Source organism: Chaetodon trifascialis, chromosome 7 (genome assembly GCF_039877785.1).
Source record: "Chaetodon trifascialis isolate fChaTrf1 chromosome 7, fChaTrf1.hap1, whole genome shotgun sequence".
NCBI classification, from domain to species: Eukaryota; Metazoa; Chordata; class Actinopteri; order Chaetodontiformes; family Chaetodontidae; genus Chaetodon; species Chaetodon trifascialis.
The window spans coordinates 21,622,501-21,646,265 of NC_092062.1; the positions used below are offsets into that span (position 1 = coordinate 21,622,501).

General features: G+C 45.1%; 1 protein-coding gene across 5 annotated transcripts in view; it reads left to right on the plus strand.

Moving 5' to 3' along the window:
• Positions 1 to 20,870, plus strand: part of pou2f2b (POU class 2 homeobox 2b) — a 41,900-nt gene extending 21,030 nt beyond the window's left edge. Inside the window, exons 2-16 of one of the 5 annotated variants that reach the window (XM_070967347.1) lie at positions 9,142 to 9,207; positions 9,361 to 9,395; positions 10,051 to 10,107; positions 10,894 to 11,013; positions 11,250 to 11,609; positions 11,920 to 12,025; positions 12,150 to 12,241; positions 12,367 to 12,516; positions 12,600 to 12,741; positions 12,843 to 12,991; positions 13,300 to 13,497; positions 13,649 to 13,851; positions 15,670 to 15,738; positions 16,107 to 16,180; positions 18,470 to 19,410. In XM_070967347.1, coding sequence (XP_070823448.1) covers positions 9,142 to 9,207; positions 9,361 to 9,395; positions 10,051 to 10,107; positions 10,894 to 11,013; positions 11,250 to 11,609; positions 11,920 to 12,025; positions 12,150 to 12,241; positions 12,367 to 12,516; positions 12,600 to 12,741; positions 12,843 to 12,991; positions 13,300 to 13,497; positions 13,649 to 13,851; positions 15,670 to 15,738; positions 16,107 to 16,180; positions 18,470 to 18,798 — 2,150 coding nt within the window. In that variant the 3' untranslated portion in view covers positions 18,799 to 19,410. Of the gene's footprint in view, positions 1 to 9,141; positions 9,208 to 9,360; positions 9,396 to 10,050; positions 10,108 to 10,893; positions 11,014 to 11,249; positions 11,610 to 11,919; positions 12,026 to 12,149; positions 12,242 to 12,366; positions 12,517 to 12,599; positions 12,742 to 12,842; positions 12,992 to 13,299; positions 13,498 to 13,648; positions 13,852 to 15,669; positions 15,739 to 16,106; positions 16,181 to 18,469 lie in introns of all 5 variants that reach the window. The other 4 variants (XM_070967350.1, XM_070967349.1, XM_070967348.1 and 1 more) reach the window with 4 other exon arrangements.
• Positions 20,871 to 23,765: the final 2,895 nt, after the last annotated feature.

A 23,765-nucleotide genomic window follows, 5' to 3' on the forward strand; every position in this document is an offset into this window, starting at 1 on the left:
TCTACATGCTTTGATCTGAGATAAAGCATAGAAGTAGATCTGTTCTGATCATTCTTCATGCACAGATAAAGGGCAAGGCGAGGAAAATCGCTCACACACCTTTCACTCACGTAGCTATAAACAGACATAAACACACACATACACGCGCGCGCCGCACACACGCTCACACTGAGACCTTTCACTGCTGTTGCCTGGCAACGTGGCCGAGTGTCCAATCCGAGCGGAGAACAGTGGCCAGTGATGTCACAGCTGCTGCTGACCAGCAGGTCTGAGGGAGAAAGAGAGACGGAGGAAGAGAAGAGAAAGTTTAAATTGGAGAAAGAAAAGGGGGAAGGTCGTGAAAAAAGAGCGCGATGATGATGAGAGGGTTTGAAGGTAAAGAGGCAGAGCAGGTAAAGTGTGGGCCGAGGTTAAAGAGGGGAAGGGTGGGCGGAAAGAACATGGAGAGATCACGGCTGCCATAAGTAAAGCATTCCCATTTTTTGTGTTTTAATTGTGCGCATGTGATGGCTAATTCTCCACAACAGCCTGCTTTGCCAGTGTAAGTGAACAGTTTAGTCTGAAGTGGCCTCGGTGCTCCTCGAGCCGGGGATGAAGGCCACCAGTTCCTGCCGGTGGTCCCGCCGCACTTGTGCCAGCAGAAGAAGGAGACGATGAAGAAGAGGGGGTGAGAGGAGCGAAGAAAAAGATTTGAGCTTCAACCTTGGTAGCGCCGTGGGAGAGGGAGCGGTGTCTGTCTAGACAAGCCCGGCTCCCTATGGGCTGCCGAGATGATATAGAGAGGAGGGGAGCGGTGTGAGAGAAGGACGGAGGGGCGGAGGGGCCAGAGGAAAAGGGGCGATTGAGAGGTATTAGGACAGGAGAGGAATAGGTGTTGTAAAGGTGTAGGCGGCGTGTATATGTGTGTGATATGGCGCCGGTCCCATGGTAGCCAACAGTGTGAGTGTGTTTTAGCCCCTGCTGCTTCTCATACAAAACCTCAACCTCTGTAGTCTTCACACTGCTAGACCCACTGTTTATAATCCTGCAGCTCCTCATGGGGCTACACCTGCACACACACACACCTATACACTACACTGGATTTTAAATCTCTCACCTTCTAGAATAGAGTCTTGCTGTTAGACTGTGCATAGGACTTGGTGGGTCCATCACTGAGCCGTGCTTTGTCCCCTCTATAAGAAGAGGAATATGATGGATTATATGAATTAGAGCCAGTGTGTGCTCCAGGCCCGAGGCTGCACTAGATATAGGAGGACCGAGCCGTAGAGGGATACTGAACTGGTTTGGAGACCTCAGAACTGTCCCTGCAATGACCCATTATACACACAGTCTCCTCCCCCCAGCTAACATCGTTTCTCCAGTCTTTTTATTCCTGCGTCTCTCTCTCACCTTCATTCACACCACTCTCTCCCTTATTCTTTATTCCCCTCCTTTTTCCTTTACTCTTCTCTCTCTCTTAGTAGCCCCCATTCCTCCCTCCCTCTCTCTCTGACAGTGGAGTGATTGATGGAGCTCTAGAGGCCCGAACCTCCCCCCATCTTCCTCCCTGGGGTCCCACTATCAGATTGTGTGCGTGTATATATATGTGTGTGTTTATTATTTATCTTACAAACAGAACTTCTGATGGTGACCAAAACACACTCTGCATAAACCGAGCTCATTATCTTTATTTGGAGTAATAAAGATAATCAGTGTAATGCTAATTTGTTATTTTTTTATTCATTTATTATATTCCCCAAGTCAGTATTATCACAGTTTGTTATGTGGTATGCGTTAATATGTGGACTTCAATTGAGACCATTTACCATCGGCCCAATATCGTCTAAGTGGCGAGGCTGGAGTGTTGCTAGGTCTGGTCTCCATGGTAACCAAGGCTCAGACCTCCTTGGGGCAGGAAGGCCCCCCATGGCCATGAACTGTATAAAACACACACACACACTCAAGTATGCACACACAGACACACACACACACACACAAAGACACACCCTGTGGTAGTTATGAGCGTAGACTGGAGTTTGAACAAAGGTCACGGCCAAAGCCGGGCTGCCCAGACGACCTCTGACCCTCAGAAACGCCCCCTCCCCAGCGCACAGTCTGTCACCGTCCTTGGGCAGGCCTGGCCAATGGGTTCACTCACCCACACATCCGTAAACACACTCTCTCGCTCTCCGCTGATTACTTGCAGGTAGACAAACAAGTCTGTCCGTCCATGCCCCTGATGAAGGCCAAAACATTACCATGAAAATAACGTGGCCAAATAAATTGGCGAAATTGAAGATTTGCCTCAGGCCTTGAGTCCGTTTGGTGTCCAGCCTGCAGGTGTTGGACTCTGATATTAGTTGTTTGTTTGATTAGTGCCACAAAGAAGGAAGAACTGGGCAATCAAATCCTGCTAGGGCCGTGACTAACAATTATTTTCTAGATCGGTTAGGGAGTTGTTTGCCTATTAAGTGTCATAAAGCAGTGAAAAACCCCATCAGAGTTTCCCAGAGTCCAAGGTGTCATCCTCATTAAAAGATGCTCAGTTTACTACTATATATGACAAAGAAAAGCAGAAAATCCTCATGTTTGAGAAGTCTGGGATTTGACCTTTTTGCTTGAAGAGTGACTGAAGTGATTAATCGATTATCAAAATAGTTGATTAATTTTCTCTTGATCAACTAATCATTAATCAACGAATCATTTCAGCTCTGAAAGCTGCATGCGCATTTGTGAGTTTGCAGGGAAGTTTTAATGCTGATATTTCTTTTCACGGTGAGTATGTCAGTATTTTGTATGTATGTGAGGACACATTTAAAGAAGATGTCCTCTGTATAACTGAGGGCACCTTTAGCGTAGTGCCGTATGCACTTCTGAGCGAGCGTCCGTCCAGCAGTACATTGGGCTGTTGTAAATCACCACATAAAGTATTTATAAGGTTAAACTTGGGAACTCTGCTGCCGTTAGCTTTTGAATTAGTGAACTCGGACCAAGGGAGAAGGAAAGGGAGGGAGGGGGTGATCAGTGATCTGCCTCATCTCGGATGGAGCCTGTTTGTTCATCAGGATTATAGAATCAAGAGTGCCACCTTGTGGTCACCTCAGCCTACTGTCGGAGCAGCACATCCAGGCTTTCAGATTTGAAAATCTAGGCAGTATTTCTGCTGAAACACGCTATTCCTCTTCCTTGAGATCATTCCCCGACTTCAGATTTTCACTTATTTAGCAGCTTCTTAGTCTGTTAATCCTCGTGGGCGACGCTGATAGTGGGTCATATCTAGTTTATCTGCAATGTTCCACTTTCTTGCCACATGTACCTGCCACATGTAGCGATTCACGGTGTGGCTTTCTGTGGTGTATCACAGTGTGCAGCCCACAGTGTGGGGTGGTCAGCGGTACAGTGAGTGACTGAGTTTTTCCTTCCGCTCGGCTTAGAGTGGAGCCGTGGCTGGTAAACTTAGCTGAGGATGTCTCACATCTTCTCTTGTTGGTGCCGACCTCCCTCGACAGACCACCGTACACCCACTGATGTACTCGCTATCAACAGCCCCACACTCAGATATAACCACAGATATGACCGGGGAGAGGTGATCATGACTCATGGTAGACAAAACAGGCTAGGAGAGCTTGTTAAAATCACTTAGGGTTGAGGAAAAACTCCGATCCGTTGAGTTTTGGATAGGTGTTAAAGGTGCAGTGGGTCATGTGTCTTGTGAACGTATCATACGATCTTCGGTAAGAATGTCAAGCTGGCTGTTTTTCTCTTGGGTGAGTGAGCGTGTGTGTGTGTGTGTGTGTGTGTGTGTGTGTGAGTGGCTGTTTCCAGCCGAGCCATCATTTTCCGTCATCCCCCTCTTTTTCACCTTGTCTATCTCTTCTATCTCCTCGCTCACTCACTCACTCACTCTCTCCCACTCTCTAACCTCTTGCGTGTCCCCCTTTCTTTTTCTTTTTCTGTCTTGTGTCTTTCTCTCCTCTGCACCGAGTTCCTACACTTTTGAGGCTTACTTCCTGTTGTGTTGCAGGATGTGGGGAGGAGGTGGGGCTTGGGCGTGTGGACTGTCATGTGCGAAAGAGAGAAAGAGAGGGAGGGAGAGAGTGATTCTCTCAACCATATGATTTAATACACTCCTCCTTTTGGGTTAGAGAGAGAGAGAGAGACGGAGAGAGAGGGAGAGTGAGAGTTTTTCTTTAACGTAGCGCGCACACACACTCTCACACAGACACAGATATGACCAAGACGGCAGCAATAGCAGCAAAGGACTTCTCCAGTATGTGGTTGCCAGGTGAGTGACTGTCTGTGCAGCCCTCTCTTTGCTGGCCCTCATTTACCAGGACCAATTAAGCTTTGCGTGAGGAAGAGGGCACTGTGTGTGTGTGTGTGTGTGTGTGTGTGTGTGTGTGTGTGTGTGTGTGTGTGTGTGTGTGTGTGTGTGTGTGTGTGTGTGTGTGTGACAGAAGGAGAACTGTGTCTACACTGTTGATTAATGCCACTGGGTCTAACAAGCTCAGCTAATTAGGGAACATCAAAGAGCGAGAGGCGGTACGAAGAGAAAGATGTGGATGGATGGATGGATGGATGGATGGATGGATGGATGGATGGATGGATGGATGCCTGTCACAGCAGAGAGAAAGGTCAGACACTCGTCAGCCCATAGCATGCCTGTGTGTGTGTGTATGTGTGTGTGTTTTTGTTTATACTGAGTTCTGAATGCTAAAAAAGTTTCTGGAAATGAAACATGCTGGTGATGAAAAAGCGATGTTGCAGCTGACGTGTCTCACCTGTATTTTTCTATATTGTGGTTAATTTTAGTTTGTCATATTTAAAAAGCTTTTCTTCTCATTGTCTGTAGTCTGTAGCATTACGGTCGTGTCACCTGTGCATTCAGTTTATTGATATTTAGCTGATAAGGTTCTTTCCCTTGCAACTTTCAAACTACTGTTTGAACTTGTGTGTGTGTGTGTGTGTGTGTGTGTGTGTGTGTGTGTGTGCGTGTGTGTGTGTGTGTGTGTGTGTGTGTGTGTGTGTGTGTGCGGAAAATGTGCACGTGTGTGTGCGGAAAATGTGAACGTGTGTTGCACTGATTATTGCTTTGCTTATTTTCAAATTTAAATTTATGGCAATTAATTCAAAACACATATTCAAGGCGGCCAAATGCAGAGATACTTGTTTAAAAAATAGACAGACAATTGAAGCAGCAGAAATGCTTAAAATAAGAATTTTCAGTCATTGTCAGTTTTTGAAAATTGATGTGAAAACAGAGCAGAACAAAATGTGACTCCTCATACCCTGCGGCCTTGTTTTAGTGGTCAGCTCGGGCTGAGAGAAGTGGCAGACACAGTCTCATTTGACCGACAGCCAGCCTCAAAGAAAAGCACAGCGGGCTGTGAGCTGACTCACCGATTGCCAGAAATTAATTTTTAAATGTCAATTAGCTCATATTTCCCAGTCTTTGATGTGCTGATGTGATTTCTAAAATATTACAAGTTTCTTGGATGATCTTTGGAGTGATTCACGCTTTACAAATCGTTGAGTCACATCTTAACCGAGCCCCTAACCTGTTATGGTCACTGCTGTAACCTTCGGTTAGTTACTCACACCAGTGTGAAAGCACCAAACTGCAACGAACAGCAACACTGCAGGACGCAAATAAAACAGGGCTCCAAAATTAGTGCAAAAAAGTTGTCCGAAAAATGGAATAATTAATTTTCCTTAGTTCAAAATGATGTGCATTTATTTCCATATTCTGCTGTCTGAGTCAGGTCAAAGTTCATTAAGCAGCTCAGCAGTTTTGCTCATTTATGCCTGAATTATAAATGACTAAATGAGGAATATTAAGTTTTCTCTTTTAGCATTTCCCCAGTTTTAATTAATCATACAGTCAGTACAGTGCAAAAAGTTAAAAAAAATATTTCCTTACTTTGAAAAATTAACATATTTCTGCATGTAGCTTAAACTGTCAGGGAGCTTCTGCCACAGTGACATCTGTCTGTATTCAAGCAGCATTTTCAGCGTGTCCATGGATGTGTTTTATGAGCTCATGTTTAGCATGTCATGAGTCATTTTTGTGTTGTAAACAACAACAACCAACAATGTCAGCGGCACAGACTATAATGAAATGTCACAGCCTTGATGGTCAGACTGCTGCTGCTGTGACATCTCAGGTTTTCCTTTAACTTGGTCCTTTATCGTACGATTTTCCAATTAAGTTCCTTGCTTTAGTCCTAAATCACTCATATCTGTATAGTTTTCATCTCCCGATCTCATTCTCAGATTTCGATGTCAACTAATTTCTTCATCCTCACTCAGATGTTCCAAAGCTGTTGAGCTGGATAACCGTGATTTGACGCGAAGTTTTAAGTGGAAAATATTTTTTCGCAGTCAGAATTGGGTGGTTTTTGAAATCCATGGTTATCAAATGTGATGACTCCAGTTCCCAGACACCCCGCTCGACAGTGGGGTTTTATCCTGAATCAGGAAGTCGGGTGAGGGGTGGTGGCGCAGGGTGTCTTGGAGGGAGGTTCGGGATGGTTGCAACAGAGTTTCATCTCAGCCAAAATACCCAGAGGAGAATAACAGAAACAGTCCTGAGTGAGCGCAGACACTGTTCTTCCTTGTTCCTTTCTATTGCATCACTTATTCATGACACAGGATTATACAGCATTAAATTTGGTCTGTTTAAGATACAGTGAGTATGCTCTCTGGTCTCACTGGGTCAAAGATAAACCCTGAGCTTTGCCTCAAGATTAGCATATGCTGTAACAGCTTAATGATGGATGAAATAGACACAGTAATTTAACCTTGTACTTGGAAAAATGCTTCTACTGTAAATTCAGTTTTTACTCCATGTACAAAGACGAGCAAAGAGCCACTGAGAAGAGACGCTGCTTCTTATCTTCATACTTATTTAAATCCACTGTTATTGTAAAAATGATCAGAGTAAAGTAAAATTAGTTGTGTTTGTGTATGCAGCACTGTGTTGTAAAAAGAGAGAGTGAAAGAGAGGGAGAAAGAGTGAGAGAGAGCAGGCTAATATTAATAGCCTCGCTGACAGTAAGTGTTGGGTTTAGCACTCTGCGTTCAACCCGGTACAAGGGGAAGTCGGGAGGGGAAGTGAGAAAAAGACACAGCATCTTGATATACTGTCCCACCACTGTATTACTGACCACATTATCCACCATGCTACTGTCTGTAGGCCATTTTGAACCATGAATCAATACACACACCTTCCCCGGGTGTCCCGTGAGCTGGCAGAACAGTACAGGAGGCTGCACTATGGGAACTTAACATTACAGCTGTTTTATGAGCTGGACAATCATTTTATATGGTGGATTTGGCTTTGGGATTGTACACCGCACACACTGATGATTTGAGCGTGGTCCACAGTAACACGAGAGATATGTGTTTTTAATTCTGCTTTGCATTAAATGTGTGCATCTTGGTAGGAATAAGGTAAGTTTAGGTGGAGATTCAGCGTTTTTTCACCAGAAATTGAGCAACATTGGGCAGTTTTAGCCCTGCCAGATAATTTACAATGCAGGAGCTGTGTGTAATGTTGGAATAACCACGAATTGAACCTCATAATAGATCAACCATATTTTTGCGTCCGCATCATTGGTGACCAAATAAGCTTTTTGCAGAAGTCCATTTATTGGAGGGAAATCCTGTGGTCAGTTTGTGTGTGCGCGTTCCCTGACCCCAGGTTATAACCAGTGTGGTGGCAGACTGGATCTTTTCTTGCCGAGCGCCACTTCCCCCTTCCCCAAAAGACACTGCATGTACCAAAGTCCACTGCTCTCACATCTGTTTAACTGAAACGAATGTGTTTCTGCTGCCGAATGTGCTTCTGAACAGGGAGTGGCTCATTTCGTCTATAAGCTCTTGTCTTTGTAATGGCTGCGCTGGACTGATGGTTTGGCTGTTGAGAAGTGGCATCAGGTCAGCGGTGGTCAGTGGAGCAGGTTTGTCATCTTCTCCATGTGTCACTGCTGCCCCCCAATGGTGAAAAACATGCCTCATCCTTTGCTTGTTGGCATGGCAGAAAGTTGACTAAGAGTGCTTTCTGTATCAAATGTGTTACATTGACAAAAGCACAGCAATAGATTAATGGGAAAAATTAGCATTTGCCGTAGTGTGAGCGCTCTCTCATCTGTAACGTGAGAAAAAAACAGGATGAAGGCAGGAGAGATGGGGGGGGAGAGGGGAGAGAGAAGAAGAAGGAGGGAGACTGAGAGTTTATTTTGCAGGTGGCAGATATAATTAGTTGGGTCGTTGGGCAGATTTGCATGTTTTCACAAAAGGGAAGTAGCTCTGCGTGTCTGTGTGTGTGTGTGTGTGTGTGTGTGTGTGTGTGTGTGTGTGTGTGTGTGTGTGTGTGCGTGTGTGTCGGGGGAGAGAGAACAGGAGAGCGAGAGAGAGAGAGAGAGAGAGAGAGAGAGAGAGAGAGAGAGAGAGAGAAAAGGTTTCAAATGGACACAACAAAAAGTTGTCTTACAGTTTGTGGTTTCAGACAAATAAAAAGTCTTGCTGTGAGATAATCCAGTCAGGTGATGAACAAAACAAAACTGCACACACACACACGCACACACACACAAAGGTATATCAAACATGCACACACACACATCCTCTGAAAACTCTCCTCTTTCCCATCTTCTCTAAGCTCTCTGCTGCCAAAATGCCCCATTTCTTTTGTCATAAACAGCATTAGAGAGTTTAATTTGTTGTTCCTCCCTGCGCTGCTGTTGCCATAGGGACTGTCCCAATACAGTATCAACCAGGAAGTGATGTGGTCTTACGATGAATGACACACGACGTGAGACATTTTTAGTTGCTCCCACGTACATCAGGAGTTAAATTTAGAACAAGCAAACAGTTTGGGTCAGCCTACTCTTATGTTAAACCTCTGATTGGAAAGAGTGAATGAATGTGGGCTGGATTCAACATGTAAGTGACTCAGCCACGTTGCTCGGTGTACAGTGTGTAGGCTCCACCTGTGACCTGAAAACACTCAACCCCAGTCTCTCTAAGATCGGTGGCCTGGCCGACCTCTTTCCCCCTTCGTCATCGGGATTATGATGGCCTGCTTCTGTCTGCACTTTTCTCTGACGCAGATTTAAGAATCAGCCATGCTGACTTACTTATCGGTGTGTCTTCCTTTCACAGATATCAGGATGTCAAAGCCAGTAGAGGTGGAGAAAGCAGGGGCTGACTCACCATTGGAGGGCACAGGTATGATGTGCTGCTGTTCATGGCAGCAAATACACAACGTATGTTTTGTGTGTAAATAGTTGTAAATACATGATACTGTATATCTCAGTCATCTGTGCGTTTGTGCTCTAACGCGTGATCAGTTTCTCACTTTTTCCTTTACCTCCTACACAGATTCAGAGCGGAATGGACCTGAATCAAATCACCAGGTACGTCTGACTCCTGTGATTATTACGATTATCTTCCACTTCTTTCATCTACAATGATGCACCAGCAAAGATAACAGTGCCAGTCGGATATCTGTAGGACGGATTATTTCCATGATCCATTAATTTGTCCATTGTTTTTCACGTGATCCTTTAGTCTATTTAGTAATAAGTGCTTCACATGGTGGACAGAATACAAAGGAATGAAACACCCAACAGTAACGGCAAACATAAAACAGATAAGACATGTTGGAAACAGCTTTAATAAAAGGGTTTTTTTTTTTTTTTTTAAAATAGAAGTTTTGAGAAGTGATTTAAAAGATGTTTCTAGTTCTGCTAGCCTCAGATCGTCAGGCAGGGAGTTCCAGAACGTGAAAGATGATGTCAGACAATAGTGAAAAATGCACAAGGTGACATCTTAAAGTCCCCATTTGGTACGATTAACGATTAACGAAGGAATAAAACTGAGAAAACGCAGAAAATCTTCACATTTAAACAGTTTAGAAGCAGTGAATGTTGCTCCATAAATTAATGAAACTTGTTAAAAAAGATCATAATTGATTCAAAATCATTTTGGGTTGATAAGTGAACTATTTGTAGGAGCAAAGAAAGTAGAAAAAATAAAACATTTGAACATTTTCTTATTCTCCTCCTGTAGGCTCAATCAATGAAAGTCAATCCCTTTCCTCTCTCACCAACCCTGAGCAGCAGCAAGGTGAGTGTGTGTGTGTGCGTGTGTGTGTGTGTGTGTGTGTGTGTGTGTGTGTGTGTGTGTGTGTGTGTGTGTGTGTCTCTTACTGAGCTGCCTCTGCATGTCTGTGCATATGTCTGGGCCTATGTTTGTGGAGCTTTTGTGTTTTAACGTCGCACAGCAGGTTTATTGACAGTTCAATCGCTCTTTTGTTGTGTTTGACGCCGCCGTTCGTAGTGTGTCCACCCAGCCTTGAATGTAAACAAATACACAGAGAGCATGATGGCACTCTCCCTTCACAAAGCACATTCAGAACTCACATAAATCTATAATGCTACAACTTACCAAAAAGTGAAATCATCCTAATTTGCATACCACACGAGATATGCAAATCAGTAACCTGGAAGAGCCCCCCCTGACTCCCCCCTTTGCCAGTTCAAACATGCCTGATCCCAGGGGGAAAAAAAAAGATTATCTCTTTGTGCAAGAAAAAGAGAGACTAGTGGACTTTCATTCCCTGAGACACACTAGAGACACATTTCTGATCAGCTTACACATAATTTCACATGAAATTTCGACAACCAGCGCTGCCTATCATGACCTTACATAGCCAGGTAAGCTCATGCACGTTCTGATTGGATTATTGGACCACTTCTAAGCTCTGGGAAGGGAAATTCCCTGTCTCATGTTTTTGATAGTTGCTCTCTCTTTTTCTCTGATTGCCTTTTTAGTGCAGGCTTGTTTTTTTTGGATGCATGTATGTTTTTATTTCTTCTACATTTATCCCTCTGTTTTCTGTCTTCCGCACAGAATAAGATGGAGGAGTGTGCTGAGATGTCCCCAGCCCTTCCTCTCTCTCACGGCCCGACCCCCTCACAGACGGCCCTGCAGCATACACAGCTCATGCTGACCGGCTCCCAACTAGCAGGAGTAAGAGAGACTTACAACACATATGCACACAGACACACACTTTGCTTTGCTTTTTGCCCTGCTTGCTTCTCTTGTGCTGCTTTTTGAACACTTTATTTCCTTCTTTGTCTTCCTCCATCCTTTTCCTCCTTTTCCACTTTATGTCAATTTCCTCCTCTCCTCTCCTCTCCTCTCCTCTCCTCTCCTCTCCTCTCCTCTCCTCTCCTCTCCTCTCCTCTCCTCTTTCTCTTCGCCAGTTGACAGCTCTGTTGCCAGCACAGCAGCAGTTGTTGCTGCAGCAGGCTCAGGCGCAGCTCCTGGCTGCAGCTGTGCAGCAGTCCAGCGCAGCCCACGCCGCTCATGCTGCCCATGCAGCCGCCCAAGCCAATCAGCAAGCTCAGGCAGCCGCAGCAGCAAATCAGCAAGCCCAGCAGCAGCAGCAGCAGCAGCAGCAACAGCAGCAGCAGCAGCAGCAGGTGGGACAAACAGGGCAGCAGGCCCAGTCGCAGTCCCAGGGACAGGGACAGAGCACACAGGACCAGACAGCCCAAAGTGTCCCTGTCCCACCTCCTCCACCCCAGCTCACCCTCTCCCAGCCAATCCAGCTCACCGCCCAGGTACTGACTGCCAATCAAAGCCACTCTCTGATGCGCAGCTTGATTGAGGAACCAGCCATGGAACAATTCTTCGTGCATGTCAATTGTATATTTCATGATTCACAGTTTCCACCTTGCATGAATGCACACATTTTCCGTTTCTTTTCTCTTACTATATACAATAACAAAGTGTTTCCTCCTCCTTCTGCGTTTTCTGTACGTCCACATCTGCTGCTCTCCACATCACATTTTTGACTGAAGCCTCCATCTATCCTTAGAATTCATACATTCTTATTGTCTCTGATCAGTCCTTTCTCTGTTGATTGAACAGGACATCCAGCAGTTGCTGCAGCTTCAGCAGTTGGTGTTGGTGCCTGGCCACCCGCTCCCGTCTCCTGCCCAGTTCCTCCTCCCACAGGCACAGCAGGGCCAGCAAGGTGGGCAGACCTCTTACTGGAATCATTTTTGTGTTTTCGGCTGAAATAAGATGTTAATGTTAACATAAAATCTTCTTTTTCGTCATAATTCTGGTTGATAATTTGCTCTTTTTTTCCCTCTCAGGACTCCTATCGACACCAAATCTAATTCCGCTACCTCAGCAAAACCAAGGGAGCCTGCTGTCTGCTCCACCTAGAATGGGACTCCAAGCACAGGTATGAGGAAACTTTGAAGTCTTAGTGAGTCGCAAAGGAAAACAGTTTTCGGCACCGGTGATAAACACCTCTTCTCTTTCCCTCTCGCCCTCACTTTCATTCCTCTGACGTCGTACATGCTACAGCGAGATAAGAGTGTGGAGGTGAGCGCTGGTGGAGGTGTGACCACGGTGCCCTCGGTGACCTCTCACCCCGAGGAGCCCAGTGACCTGGAGGAGCTGGAACAGTTTGCCCGCACTTTCAAACAGAGACGCATCAAACTGGGCTTCACACAGGTACGTGCTGGTTACACTACCACTCAGTGTTTTGTGTTTTCACTTGTCTAAAGCTGCTCGTCCTTCCTTTGTCTCTCCACCAGGGAGATGTTGGCTTGGCCATGGGGAAGCTGTATGGCAATGACTTCAGTCAGACCACAATCTCCCGCTTTGAAGCCCTCAACCTGAGCTTTAAGAACATGTGCAAGCTGAAGCCACTGCTGGAGAAGTGGCTCAACGATGCAGGTGAGCTCTCATCAAAATGACAGTAGTTTACTTTAAGATATGTTTGAAGTTTAAAGCTTGCATGACACTTCGTCTGACGTGTGTTTGTTTTCTTTCATCAGAGACCATGTCCATAGACAGCACCCTGCCCAGCCCCAGCTCCCTGTCCTCATCCTCGATGGGCTTCGACGGGATTCCTGGTCGCCGCAGAAAGAAGAGAACCAGCATCGAGACGAATGTACGTGTGGCCCTGGAACGCTCATTCATGACGGTAAGATATTTAACCTTATTATTTAATTAAGGAATTACTGGAAATCCGAAAAGGCAAATTAAAGATTATTCTTCACTCTCAATGAATTTCTATGCTTTTTTTTTAGATGGATTTAGATGAAGTTTTAAAGCATCATTTAAATACTGCACAGGCGTCTGTTAAGTCGCTATTTTTCAGCAGAGCTTTTAAATGTCAGATCTTGCTCTCTGTGTTGACAAGTGATTTTTTTTTTTAAAGCTTTGCATCACATGTCTGAAACGTAGCACTGTTGAAATGCTCTGAACTCCTGTCTCCCTCCCTTCCTGCAGAACCAGAAGCCTACCTCAGAGGAGATCCTGCTGATCGCCGAGCAGCTCAACATGGAGAAGGAAGTGATCCGGGTCTGGTTCTGCAACCGCCGGCAGAAAGAGAAGCGCATCAATCCCAGCAGTGCCACCCCTCCCCTGCCCAGCCAGCCCCCTGCTGCCCCACCAACGCACAAACCGCCCTGCTACAGCCCTCACATGGTAAATATCCAACCTCGACATAATACAAGTGCATCACAGTCCTCGCAGTATGTTTCCAGTGTGTCTTTTAATGAACAGTTGATAATAAACCTCGTTATTCTGCTGGCTTCAGTTTCATAAACCTGAATCTGTCTCTCTTTCTCTCTGCCAGATGTCCAGCCAGCTGTCGCAGGCCGTGACCAGTCTCAGCAGCACAACAGTGACCACCATGTCCCCCGTCTGCCCCCTGACTTCCAGCCTCACCTCCACCCACCCCTCCCTCAGCTCCGCACCCTCCCCGGTGACTCCTCCTCCTCCCCGCAGCACGGCCAGCCCAGCCACTCCCAGCCACAGCACACTCAACCTTAACACAGGGTAAGTGAGCGAAAGACGACACGCCACCTGGGATCGGTTACGTCACAGTGCTAATGGTGAAATCATCAGTTCACTCAAATCATGAAAAAGAAAATCCTGATTACCTTAGTTTTATTGTTGTATTTGGCCAGGTTTTCAGATATCTGTCTCTAAATAGGGCCAATGTACTTCTGAAACCCCTCCCCCCCACGCCTTTCTGATGTTGGAACACGTCCAACAATATCCATAACTCTCTGAATCTGACTATCCAACATTCACGCCCACCTCACGCAGCCGTCTTCTCAGTATGAGGAGGTGAGAAAGTTGGCGGGATCTGAACTTTTCCTTAATCCCTCTTTTTTTTTTTTTCCTCTGGACAACTATTTCTGCCACTTTTCATGTGTACAAACAAGCGCAGCACTATGAATGCCTTCCAGTGGAAGCTGTCTGAAAATGTGCATCATTACCCCTCATATTTAAAGAATTACTGTCCCTCTCAATGACGGCTGGCTGTTCACAGAGCCTTCAAGTGTGTCCGTTTGGAACAGCGATAAACACATTAGTCTTCCACCTTGGTTGGACTACATGTCATACGACCTAGTTCTTTTTAGCAAACCTGGCGCTGAGATCTCCGCCTCCACTCCAATGCAGTGGAGGCGAGCTTTTCCAGGATGCCCCTCTCACACACAATCATGATACTCTCACCTGTTAGCAATGAACCTGTTTACCTGTGGAAGGTTCCAAACAGGTGTTTTTGGAGCCTTCCACAACTTTCCTAGCCTTTAGTTGCTCCTGCAGGCATATAGCTGCAAAAATCAATGACGCTCATGTGGTAAAACATTAAATATATTGTAGCTGCACGGTGGCGCAGCAGGTAGTGCGCGTGCCTCACAGCAAGAAGGTCGCAGGTTCGATTCCCGGGTCGGGCCTTTCTGTGTGAAGTTTGCATGTTCTTCCCGTGCATGCGTGGGTTCTCTCCGGGCACTCCAGCTTCCTCCCACAGACCAAAAACATGCTCATTAGGTTGATTGGTGACTCTAAATTGCCCCTAGGTGTGAGTGTGAGGGTGTACCCCGCCTCTCGCCCGTTGACAGCCTAGTTAGGCTCCGGCCCCCCCGCGACCCCGAAAGGGATAAGCGGCATAGAAAATGGGATGGATGGATGGATGGTCTTGCTCAGTTGAGTACATGTGAAAAAGGAGCGTCCCATTCTGTTTTATTTTTGTTTGACACAGCATCCAAACTTTTTTGGAATTTCTGCAGAAGAAATAGTCCCTATTAAAACTGTTAGCAGTGTGTTATCCAGAGTAACTAATGCAAAACATGTTGCTGTTGACTTTTTTAAATTAAATTTTTCACTGATGTGAGCACCACATACAAAATTATACTTCTGTGTACTGGCTTGGCAGCAACAATCTCAGAGATGGATATTGCAAAACCTAAATAAACGAAGCAGAACCCACAGAATCTGCCCGGCTAAATACCTTTTTGTGATTTGAATGAACTGACCCTTAATGTGTGACGGCTGTTTGGAGTTAACATTCATCTGATTCATGAATATTCATTAGAAGATCACTGCTTCCGCTGAATAAATTGAGACAAAACATTTGAGAACGCAAAGCCACACATCTCCATAAACAGGCTCACCATGAACGCTGCGCTGCACCACGCTCGGTTCACCTGCAGTTTGTAGTTAAATGGTCGACACACACGCACACAGTGATTGTTTGTGCTCACACGCGCTGATATCCCGACGTGCCATTGGGCGCCACTGCTCCCCCTGTGCAGCAGTGCTTTATAACCCTGTGTGTGTTTGTGTGTGTGGTTCTTGTGTTCACAGCTTATGGCGTATGGGTAAAAAGAACGGTGACGTGTCTAACTACATCACCGATTTTGCTGCAAACTTGAGGTGAATACGACAGAGACACACATGCAGATACACAGTGCAATACACTTTTGTTCAGCACAGAATGCTGTGCTCTTGTATTGAATCACTTCTGTCCTTGACCGTAAATGCATAGTTCACGAGAGATTATGGAGTTCTGTACGTTTTTCCAAGATGTCCTGTTTCTTTCTGCATTTCTAACCTATTGTTTACACCTGTACAGCCAACTGTCAGCGAACTGCTGCTCTGTATATGTGCTGAATTTGCCCTCCGCTTGTCCTTGCTGCTAAACCTGCTTTTTTTCTCACCTTTTCTCCTCTGCCTGCCTGTGTTCGTATATATGCTTGCACATGTATGGTGCTGCGTGCGTGTGTGCGTGTGTGACACAACAGGAACACTGTGATGGGAGTTAACACAGGGATGAGCCAAGCCCTCCTCGGTAACAATCCCCTGGCCACTATCCAAGGTGTGTGTGTGTGTGTGTGTGTGTGTGAGGAAGAAAGACACTGAGGTGGATTTATGTCGGGAGAGTGAAAAGGAAAAGACATGAAATTTAGCATCAGCACTGCTAATAAGCAGAATATAATTTGGAGGTCAAGGCTGAGGTGGAGGTGCACTTTATTAATTTCATTTCTGGAAAAATCTCAGGGTCACAGAATACATAAAAATACCCAGAAAAGAGTTTTTATGTTCAGCAGCACACTGGCAATACATTTCCCTCCTCTCAAACACTTACACAAACCTTTGTCTCTCATACACTCCTACACACACACATAAATGCTCAAACTCAGCCACATGCTGTACACGACACATCCCCTCACACACACACCTTCCTACACTTGAGAACAACACGAGAATAGCACAGGAGAAAAAACAAATACACAATCCTGCAGAAATGACCACCAAACAGTCCCGACCACCGTCAGCAGAGCTAATTTCTAATCATGCTTTGCGGTGTGAGGGTGAGAAGGGGGAGAGAGATGTATTAAAAAGAGAAGTGTGATGATGAGTAATACAGTTATGCATGGTGGGTGAATCAAATCGCACTGGTAGACTGCAGGCTGGAGACATGGATGAATAGGCAGTGGAGGGTTTTAGCTCATCCACAGTGCAAAGCAGCTGAGGACAGACACAGTTGTAGAAAGGTAGAATGACTTACATGTTACCATTGACATCCATTAATCCATCCCATCAAGTGTCTGTGTGTGACTGACGATGGTTACGTTAATGAGTGGGCTACGTTTTTGTGTGTGCGTCTGTTGCCGTCTCACTCATCTGTAGCCTTTCATCTCTTCATTTCATCACTGTTCAAGTCAGACTCACCAAAATGTACGTTGCTGTTGGGGATGTTTATTTTAGTTGTTTGGAGGCTTTTATTTATCTTTACAACCGTGAGCCGGGAAGCCGTGGAAAAACATAAGTAAAACAGAATGCGATCATTTGTTTATCCTTTTTGAAATATTCTAAAAACAGTATAAAGACAATATATTCAATGTTAAACCTCATCAGATTCATTGCTTAATCACATTTCAAACAAGTTGGGACAAGAGCAACTAAAGAAAGTTTTGGAATGCTCCAAAAACACCTGTTTGGAACATTCCACAGGTAATCAGGTTCATTGGTAACAGGTGATAGCATCATGATTGGGTATGAAAGGGGCATCCTGGAAAGTCGTTCACATGAGAGGATGGAGCGAGGTTCACCATTTTGTGAACACATGACTGTAGGAAGGATATTACGACATGAGCTCAGGGACGCTTTGTAAAGTGTTGCCGGTAAACAAAGCTCATTTGCAAATGATTGCGTTCTGTTTTTATTCACGTTTCTACACAGCATCCAAACTTTTTTGGAATCAGGGAAATATGTGAATACGTGCACCAGCAACATGATGAAACATCCAGATTTTAGTGTTAGAGTCACAAAGCAAGAGCCACATTTTGGACTCACCATTTCACTCCACTTGGATGCTCAACACACACGCCAAGAGATCGATCACTCAGGAGGCAGAAATCACAGTTTCTTCACCAAAAGTAGCCTCAGCAGACTGTGATGCAGGGCACCCATAAGACATCTTGAGCTTTGAGGAGTTCATGTGCGGAATGGGTTTTTCTGCAATGAATTAAAAAAACCTGTTTTGCTGTTGCTATGTGATCGCAAATATTATTAGGCTGCGTTCACACGTAGCGTTGTGTGTCGTCAGCCTTGTTTCCATAACAGCAGACCACTCATGTCAGCGTACCTGTCGCAGCGCTCGATCTGATCCCACGAGATTAGCTTGCAACAGATATTAGACAAGCTGTTATCTGTTGGCACAGTGTTGAAATTGTGTATTTTGCAAAGTGAAGTGTTTCTCAGCGCGCTCCGAGCACCCTGTGGCCCCACCCTGTGCCCCTTGTTTAAAAGAGGTGGTGACGGTTATTCTCCACCTACCTCTGCTGATTGCAACAAGTTCAGGCACTTTCTCTGGCTTGGTTATGTACTGCAGGGAATTATTAATCTGAGTAGCTGTAGATGAGGCAGGCTGATAGAGAGGTGATGCATACATTGACTCACTTCATGACAAACTGCTCAAAAGCGCTGACGCTTTTAATGACTTCTAAAAAAGGAATCTTGAAAAGGACAAAAAAATGAGTGGAGGACTGCATTAGTTTAAGTTGGAAAGACACATTTACATCAAAAATGAACCTGATGATGAGCCAAATACAAAAAATATCTCTTTAACCTCTTTCTCTCCTCCTCTCTTCCCCTCCCTCAGCCCTAGCAGCCAGTGGTGGCCAGCTGCCTCTTTCCAGTCTTGAGGGAGCCAGTAAGGTGATGCTGGGGGCCTCTGGGGGCCAGGCAGGGGGCCTCCCCTCCTCCCTCTTCCTCAACCACCCCGCCCTCCTTCACATGGGCCAGAACCCCGGCGCTGGACTGATCAGCGCCGCCGTAGCCAAAGCCTCCCAGCCCTCCCCCTTCCCCTCCGCCAGCAGCATCAGCCCCACCCCTTGCTCCCCCTCCCCCTGCTCCAGCCCCGCCTCTTCCTGCTCCTCCAGCGAAATGGCACACAGCCCGCCCTCTCTGGGCGGAGCCAAGATTGAGTGACCACGCCAAGGGCCAATCAGAGAGGAGGAGGAAGGAGGAAACGAGAACCTCGCCTTTCACACCAAAGCTATCTCTTTCTCTCTCTTGCGCTCTTCTTCCGTTATTTTTTTCGCAATGGCTCTCTCTCTCTGTCTCTCCCAGCCTTTCAATGCCAAAAATACACAGAATGAAAGAGGAGAGAGGGAGGGAAAGAAGTGAAAGAGGGGAGAAGGGGGGGAAAGGGGAAGATTGAAACCAAAAATCTTTATCTATCCAAACAGATGGGGAGGAGGCAACGTGGGACCTTTTTGTCAGTAACACGTGATATCGACATGGCGCCTCTCCACTCTTTCTGTCCGAAGGAAAACAAACCAATGACTCTTTAACGAAGAGACGGAGGAGACGGCGGAGATGCATGTCGGAGTGCATAAACCAAAAATGACAAAAGATAACTTTACTATGTGACAAAGGAATGGCGGCAAGGACAAAAAACGGAGAGGAGGACTGTGCTTACGTTTTCCTTTCTTTTTTATTATTTCGAAAAGCTGCGGGTCTGAAGGAAGAGGAGTAGGGAGGATAAGTTTAAACCAAAAATTTACCTGAGGAGGAGGCGGAGGAGGAATACACAATGACAAAAAAAAAAAGAAAAAAAAAATGACAACCATACCAAAATCCCAAATACCAAAAACCAAAAATACGGAGAGAAAAGCTTTATTCAAAGGACGTGTAAATACTGAAGCTATCCAGGACCAGGACTCTACTGCTACTGCTACTCACACACACTCACACACACAAACACACACACATCAAGAGCCAATCCATCTTGCCATCGACTCATCCTGTCTGTGTCAGCTCATGTGTCTGTCATCGGTTTTCACACCAGATATTTTGGATAATTTTGTAAAAGATTGTTACTGAACAGCTCATGTATGAATGATCGCCACTTCTGCTGTATCTTCACGTGTTCGTCTCTTGACCTACCTCTGGTTCGAAGAGCGTAGAATAGCTTTCCTCTCTCCTTTTTATTTCCTATTTCCTTGACAGAGGGTTTGTTATTCGCTATCTATTTTTTACACCTTGAGAAGTACAGTCGGGATTTGCTGTTTTTTTTTTTATTATTATTTATTAGTGTCGTTTTACAATCCAGCTTCTATTTATTGTTGCAGCCGTTTTAGTGTTAGCTTTCGGGCTTTGAGTCGTTACCAGTGTCATCGTCATTGTCTTCATCACGTGCATTTGTGCTGTCAGCGTACCTTTTTGTTTTTAACGTGCCTGTTCTGCAGGAACAGAGATGACGAGGGTGAAGAGATGCTTGTTTCAGTCCTCACCAAGTGCCATAGATCCAAAGTAGAGTCGGCACGCTGCGGGTTGATTTCAAGGTGTGAGTGGATTTATTAAGACCTAAACATGTGACATTTTGTGCTCTTAATCAGACCGCTCTTTCCTCACTCTTAAAGATAACCCATTATCGGTGAGTCCGTGGCTAAATGAACATGCCCTGGAAACTTCACACACCGAAAATGACGTTTGTTAAGAGTGGCGACCATTTTGAAAGTATGAAATAGGGCTGTGATTGGAGATTTAAAGTAATAACTGTTGAGACTGAAGGCTAAATAAGTCAATAAAGCCAAGTTTAGTCACAGCCGGCTCTCATTCCTGCCTCGTCAATCAGCGTAGACGCCCCCGACACCTGTCTGTCTAGACATGTTTACTGGTATTTGTCTGTTTCCATCATCACTCCATCAATCACATTTCACTGTCATTTTCCACCTCAGACTGCCATTAATTCTCAAATGGAAACCAAAGCATTCTCAAGGCTGTCTCAAGCTCTTCTTAAAGAGCCTCAGCCAAGACATATGAACACAATAAAGACACAGAGGGGACAGGACGCTACCACTGGAAGCCCCCTGGTGTAATCCCCTCCAACTGGCCCATCCAAAAACCCAAGGGGGAAGCTTTATTTAGGGGACTGATCCTTTACTCTGAACCCCCAAAAGAAGGGTACAATGGGACAGGCGAAGGAGGGACACGCTGTAGTTAGGGGAGCAGGCGTCACACTTTTTATAAGAGGATACCAAAAATAAACCCAAACCAAAAAAAACAAACAAACAAAAACACAACCCAAGGAATGACAGAAGCAAACCAAAAAGAACCCTAACCAAATGTGGCTGGAGGGAGGAGGGGAGGAGGACAAAGTGCAGGCGTTGAAAGAGGCGAAACCGTCGCATCTCTCTGTCGTCTGTCTGTCTGTCTGTCTGTTAGCTTTAGGGCTGCAGCACTCGCCCCACTCTGAAATTGTGTAGCATGTCTGGAGGGACGGATAGACAGGCAGAAAGACAGGCGAGCAAAAGAAGGACAGACGACTCCTCCCCTCCTCGGCCTCTCACTCTCTCCAGCTCGGCTCTCTGGTCCTGGATGGAGCTAAACGCAAATGACCTCACTGAACTGAAATCTTCTAAGAATCTGTTTTTATTTTTCTGTTGGTTGGTTCTGATTGTTTTATCTCTGCTGTGTCTCTTGATGCCGTTTTATGTACTGTACTTTAGTGCTTATTACTCATTTGGAATAACGTACTCGCTTACTTACTACAAGAGCTCCTTATTTTTTTCGTAGTCGTGCTAGAGATTTTTATCAGGTGGTTGGAAAAAATACTGTGAAAATTTAGCTTCCAGATTTTTATTAGATAAAGAAACAGACTGTCTTGGCAGAAGAAAAAAAAGACACACAAAAAGCCAAAAACAAAGAGATGAATAGCAAACCTTAATTAATAATGCCAAACCAAATACTGAACCAAACCAAACACAGTAGAGAGGAACAGGAGCTGCCTTCTCTGGACGAGGGCACAGAAATGGGTTAAAGTCAATTTGTCTGAGGTGAAACTGTGCGTTTTTCTGTATGTAAGTGTTTATGGGAGGCCAAATGGTAAAAAAAAAAAGAAAAATGACTCGGGTCTGCAGTGATGTCTTGTCACTGATTTTGACCCCGGCAACATGACACAAGCGTCAGATACAGAATAATACACACAACAGGGGCCTCAGTCAAGTTGACGGTTTGGGAGATGGACGTAAACATATCCAAAGAATATTTGGTTTGATCCACACCAGACAAGCAGTCGACAGGCGAGAATCGTTCCACAAACCAAACTTTAGATGTGGGGTTTGCACCGCGAGGGTGAAACCTTTTCTCCACATTGACTCTTAGACGGAATGTATCTGTTAGTGCTTCTATAGATTTTGTAGAAAAAAGATCTATGTTCTACTGCTTACTTATCGCTAATGTATTAAAAAGAAAAAAAACGTACAAAAAAGACTTTGAGAAAAAAAAAGATCCTAAAAAACATTGATGATAATAACTTGATTTTAGACCAAAAATTTTAACTATCTCTCTTTGGACTTTTTATTTCTCCTTATCCAGATGATTTAGGCTTTTGATCGTGCTATTTATTCAGGGTAGGGTTGATTTATTTGCTTGTTATCTTTTTTGCCTTGCTATTTATTTGTTAATTTATTTCTAGAGGTGCTTTTTTTCATATTCTGGGGGTGTATTTGTGATGTTTTGTTTTTTCCTGCTGAAGTTCATTCTTACTTCTTAAACCAAATACCAGAAATGGTCCTGTAGGGACTTAATAAGAGAATATGGCTGATGGGATGGTCAGCCATAAAGATATTCTCTTCCTCACTGAGACGACGCTCCTCTTAAAGGGGAGGGGAAGCTCGCGGTAGTGGGAGGCAGCACTGTGTGGACGAACACCTCATCATTTACAGGACTTTTCAAGGGAAAGAAAATGGCTTTGGTTGAGGCTTTCTGGACAGACACATGCCTCGGTGTCTCCTGATAATAAGACAAAAAAAAAGTTGAAATCCTGTTTCAAGGGAGACAGCATAAATATGATTTATGTGTGAAAAGTTAGAGCGTGAGGTGTTCTTTGAGACACAGTGCTGCTTCTGTTCTCTATATTTTCTCCACAGGGAGAACACACTGAAAGCTTTACAGCTGCACAACCAAAAACACAAAAGAAGAAGATCAACTGGGGCAAAGGCTAAAGTTTTTTACATGATAGAGAGGAAACAAGGAGGCAAGAGAAAAGAGGGTGATTGTGGATTCCCAGCCGTAAATCGCCCTCCAGCTTCTCACTTTGTCTCTTTTTTTTTTAAATTTCTGTTTGTTTCCACTTTTCTATGAGTTGGTTTAAACTTTTTTCTTCATCCACTGTAGGATGTAAAAGAGAGATAGTTCATCATATACCTCATATTCTTTGATGATAAACCAAATAGATGAATGCTTTAAAATGCGGGGTTCGAGTGGGGTCAGGGTGGCGGGACGGTACGTGTGGACGGTGTGTTTGTGTGGCCGGGAGCGGACACGGTAAGGCCAGATCAAAGGTTAAAGGTTGTTGTCCTAATGGAGGTAAACGCAGAGGCTTGGGATTGATCTGGGAAGTGACGGATCATCGAATAGATTGCAGTTTTTCTCCGTGGGATTCAGAAGGTGCCATTTAAGGTCAAAGGGTCGTACTGGTTCACGCTTCGGTTTGCACACACGCGCACACACTCACGCACACCCTGTCCCCCTGGAAACACCCCCCGCTGTCTGTGTTGAGCTTTGAACACAGCCCTCTCCTCATATCTGACCCTCACTGCTTCCTCCCTGTCAAACACGGACTGTGGCTTTAAAGCTGCTCTTTGGCACAGATCAAGGATCAAATCTGGATCAATTTTTTGGCTTAAAAAAGCTTCGTCCCTCAGAGCAACTTTATCACCAAGGTCGCAAAGCCCCCTCTCGCCTTTAGGTCTTCATTGCCTGATGAGGGGGCATATAGACCAGTTGATGTCCATGTGTATCCAGGGAGCGCCGCAGGGCAGGTAACCGAGGGACGGCTGCGACTGGGTTTGCTAGGTGACACACACACAGACACTTCTCATGATCTCAGTGTGTGTTGAGACGTCGGAGGGGGATGCTTGCACGTGATCGACTGTCCGTTTTCTCCA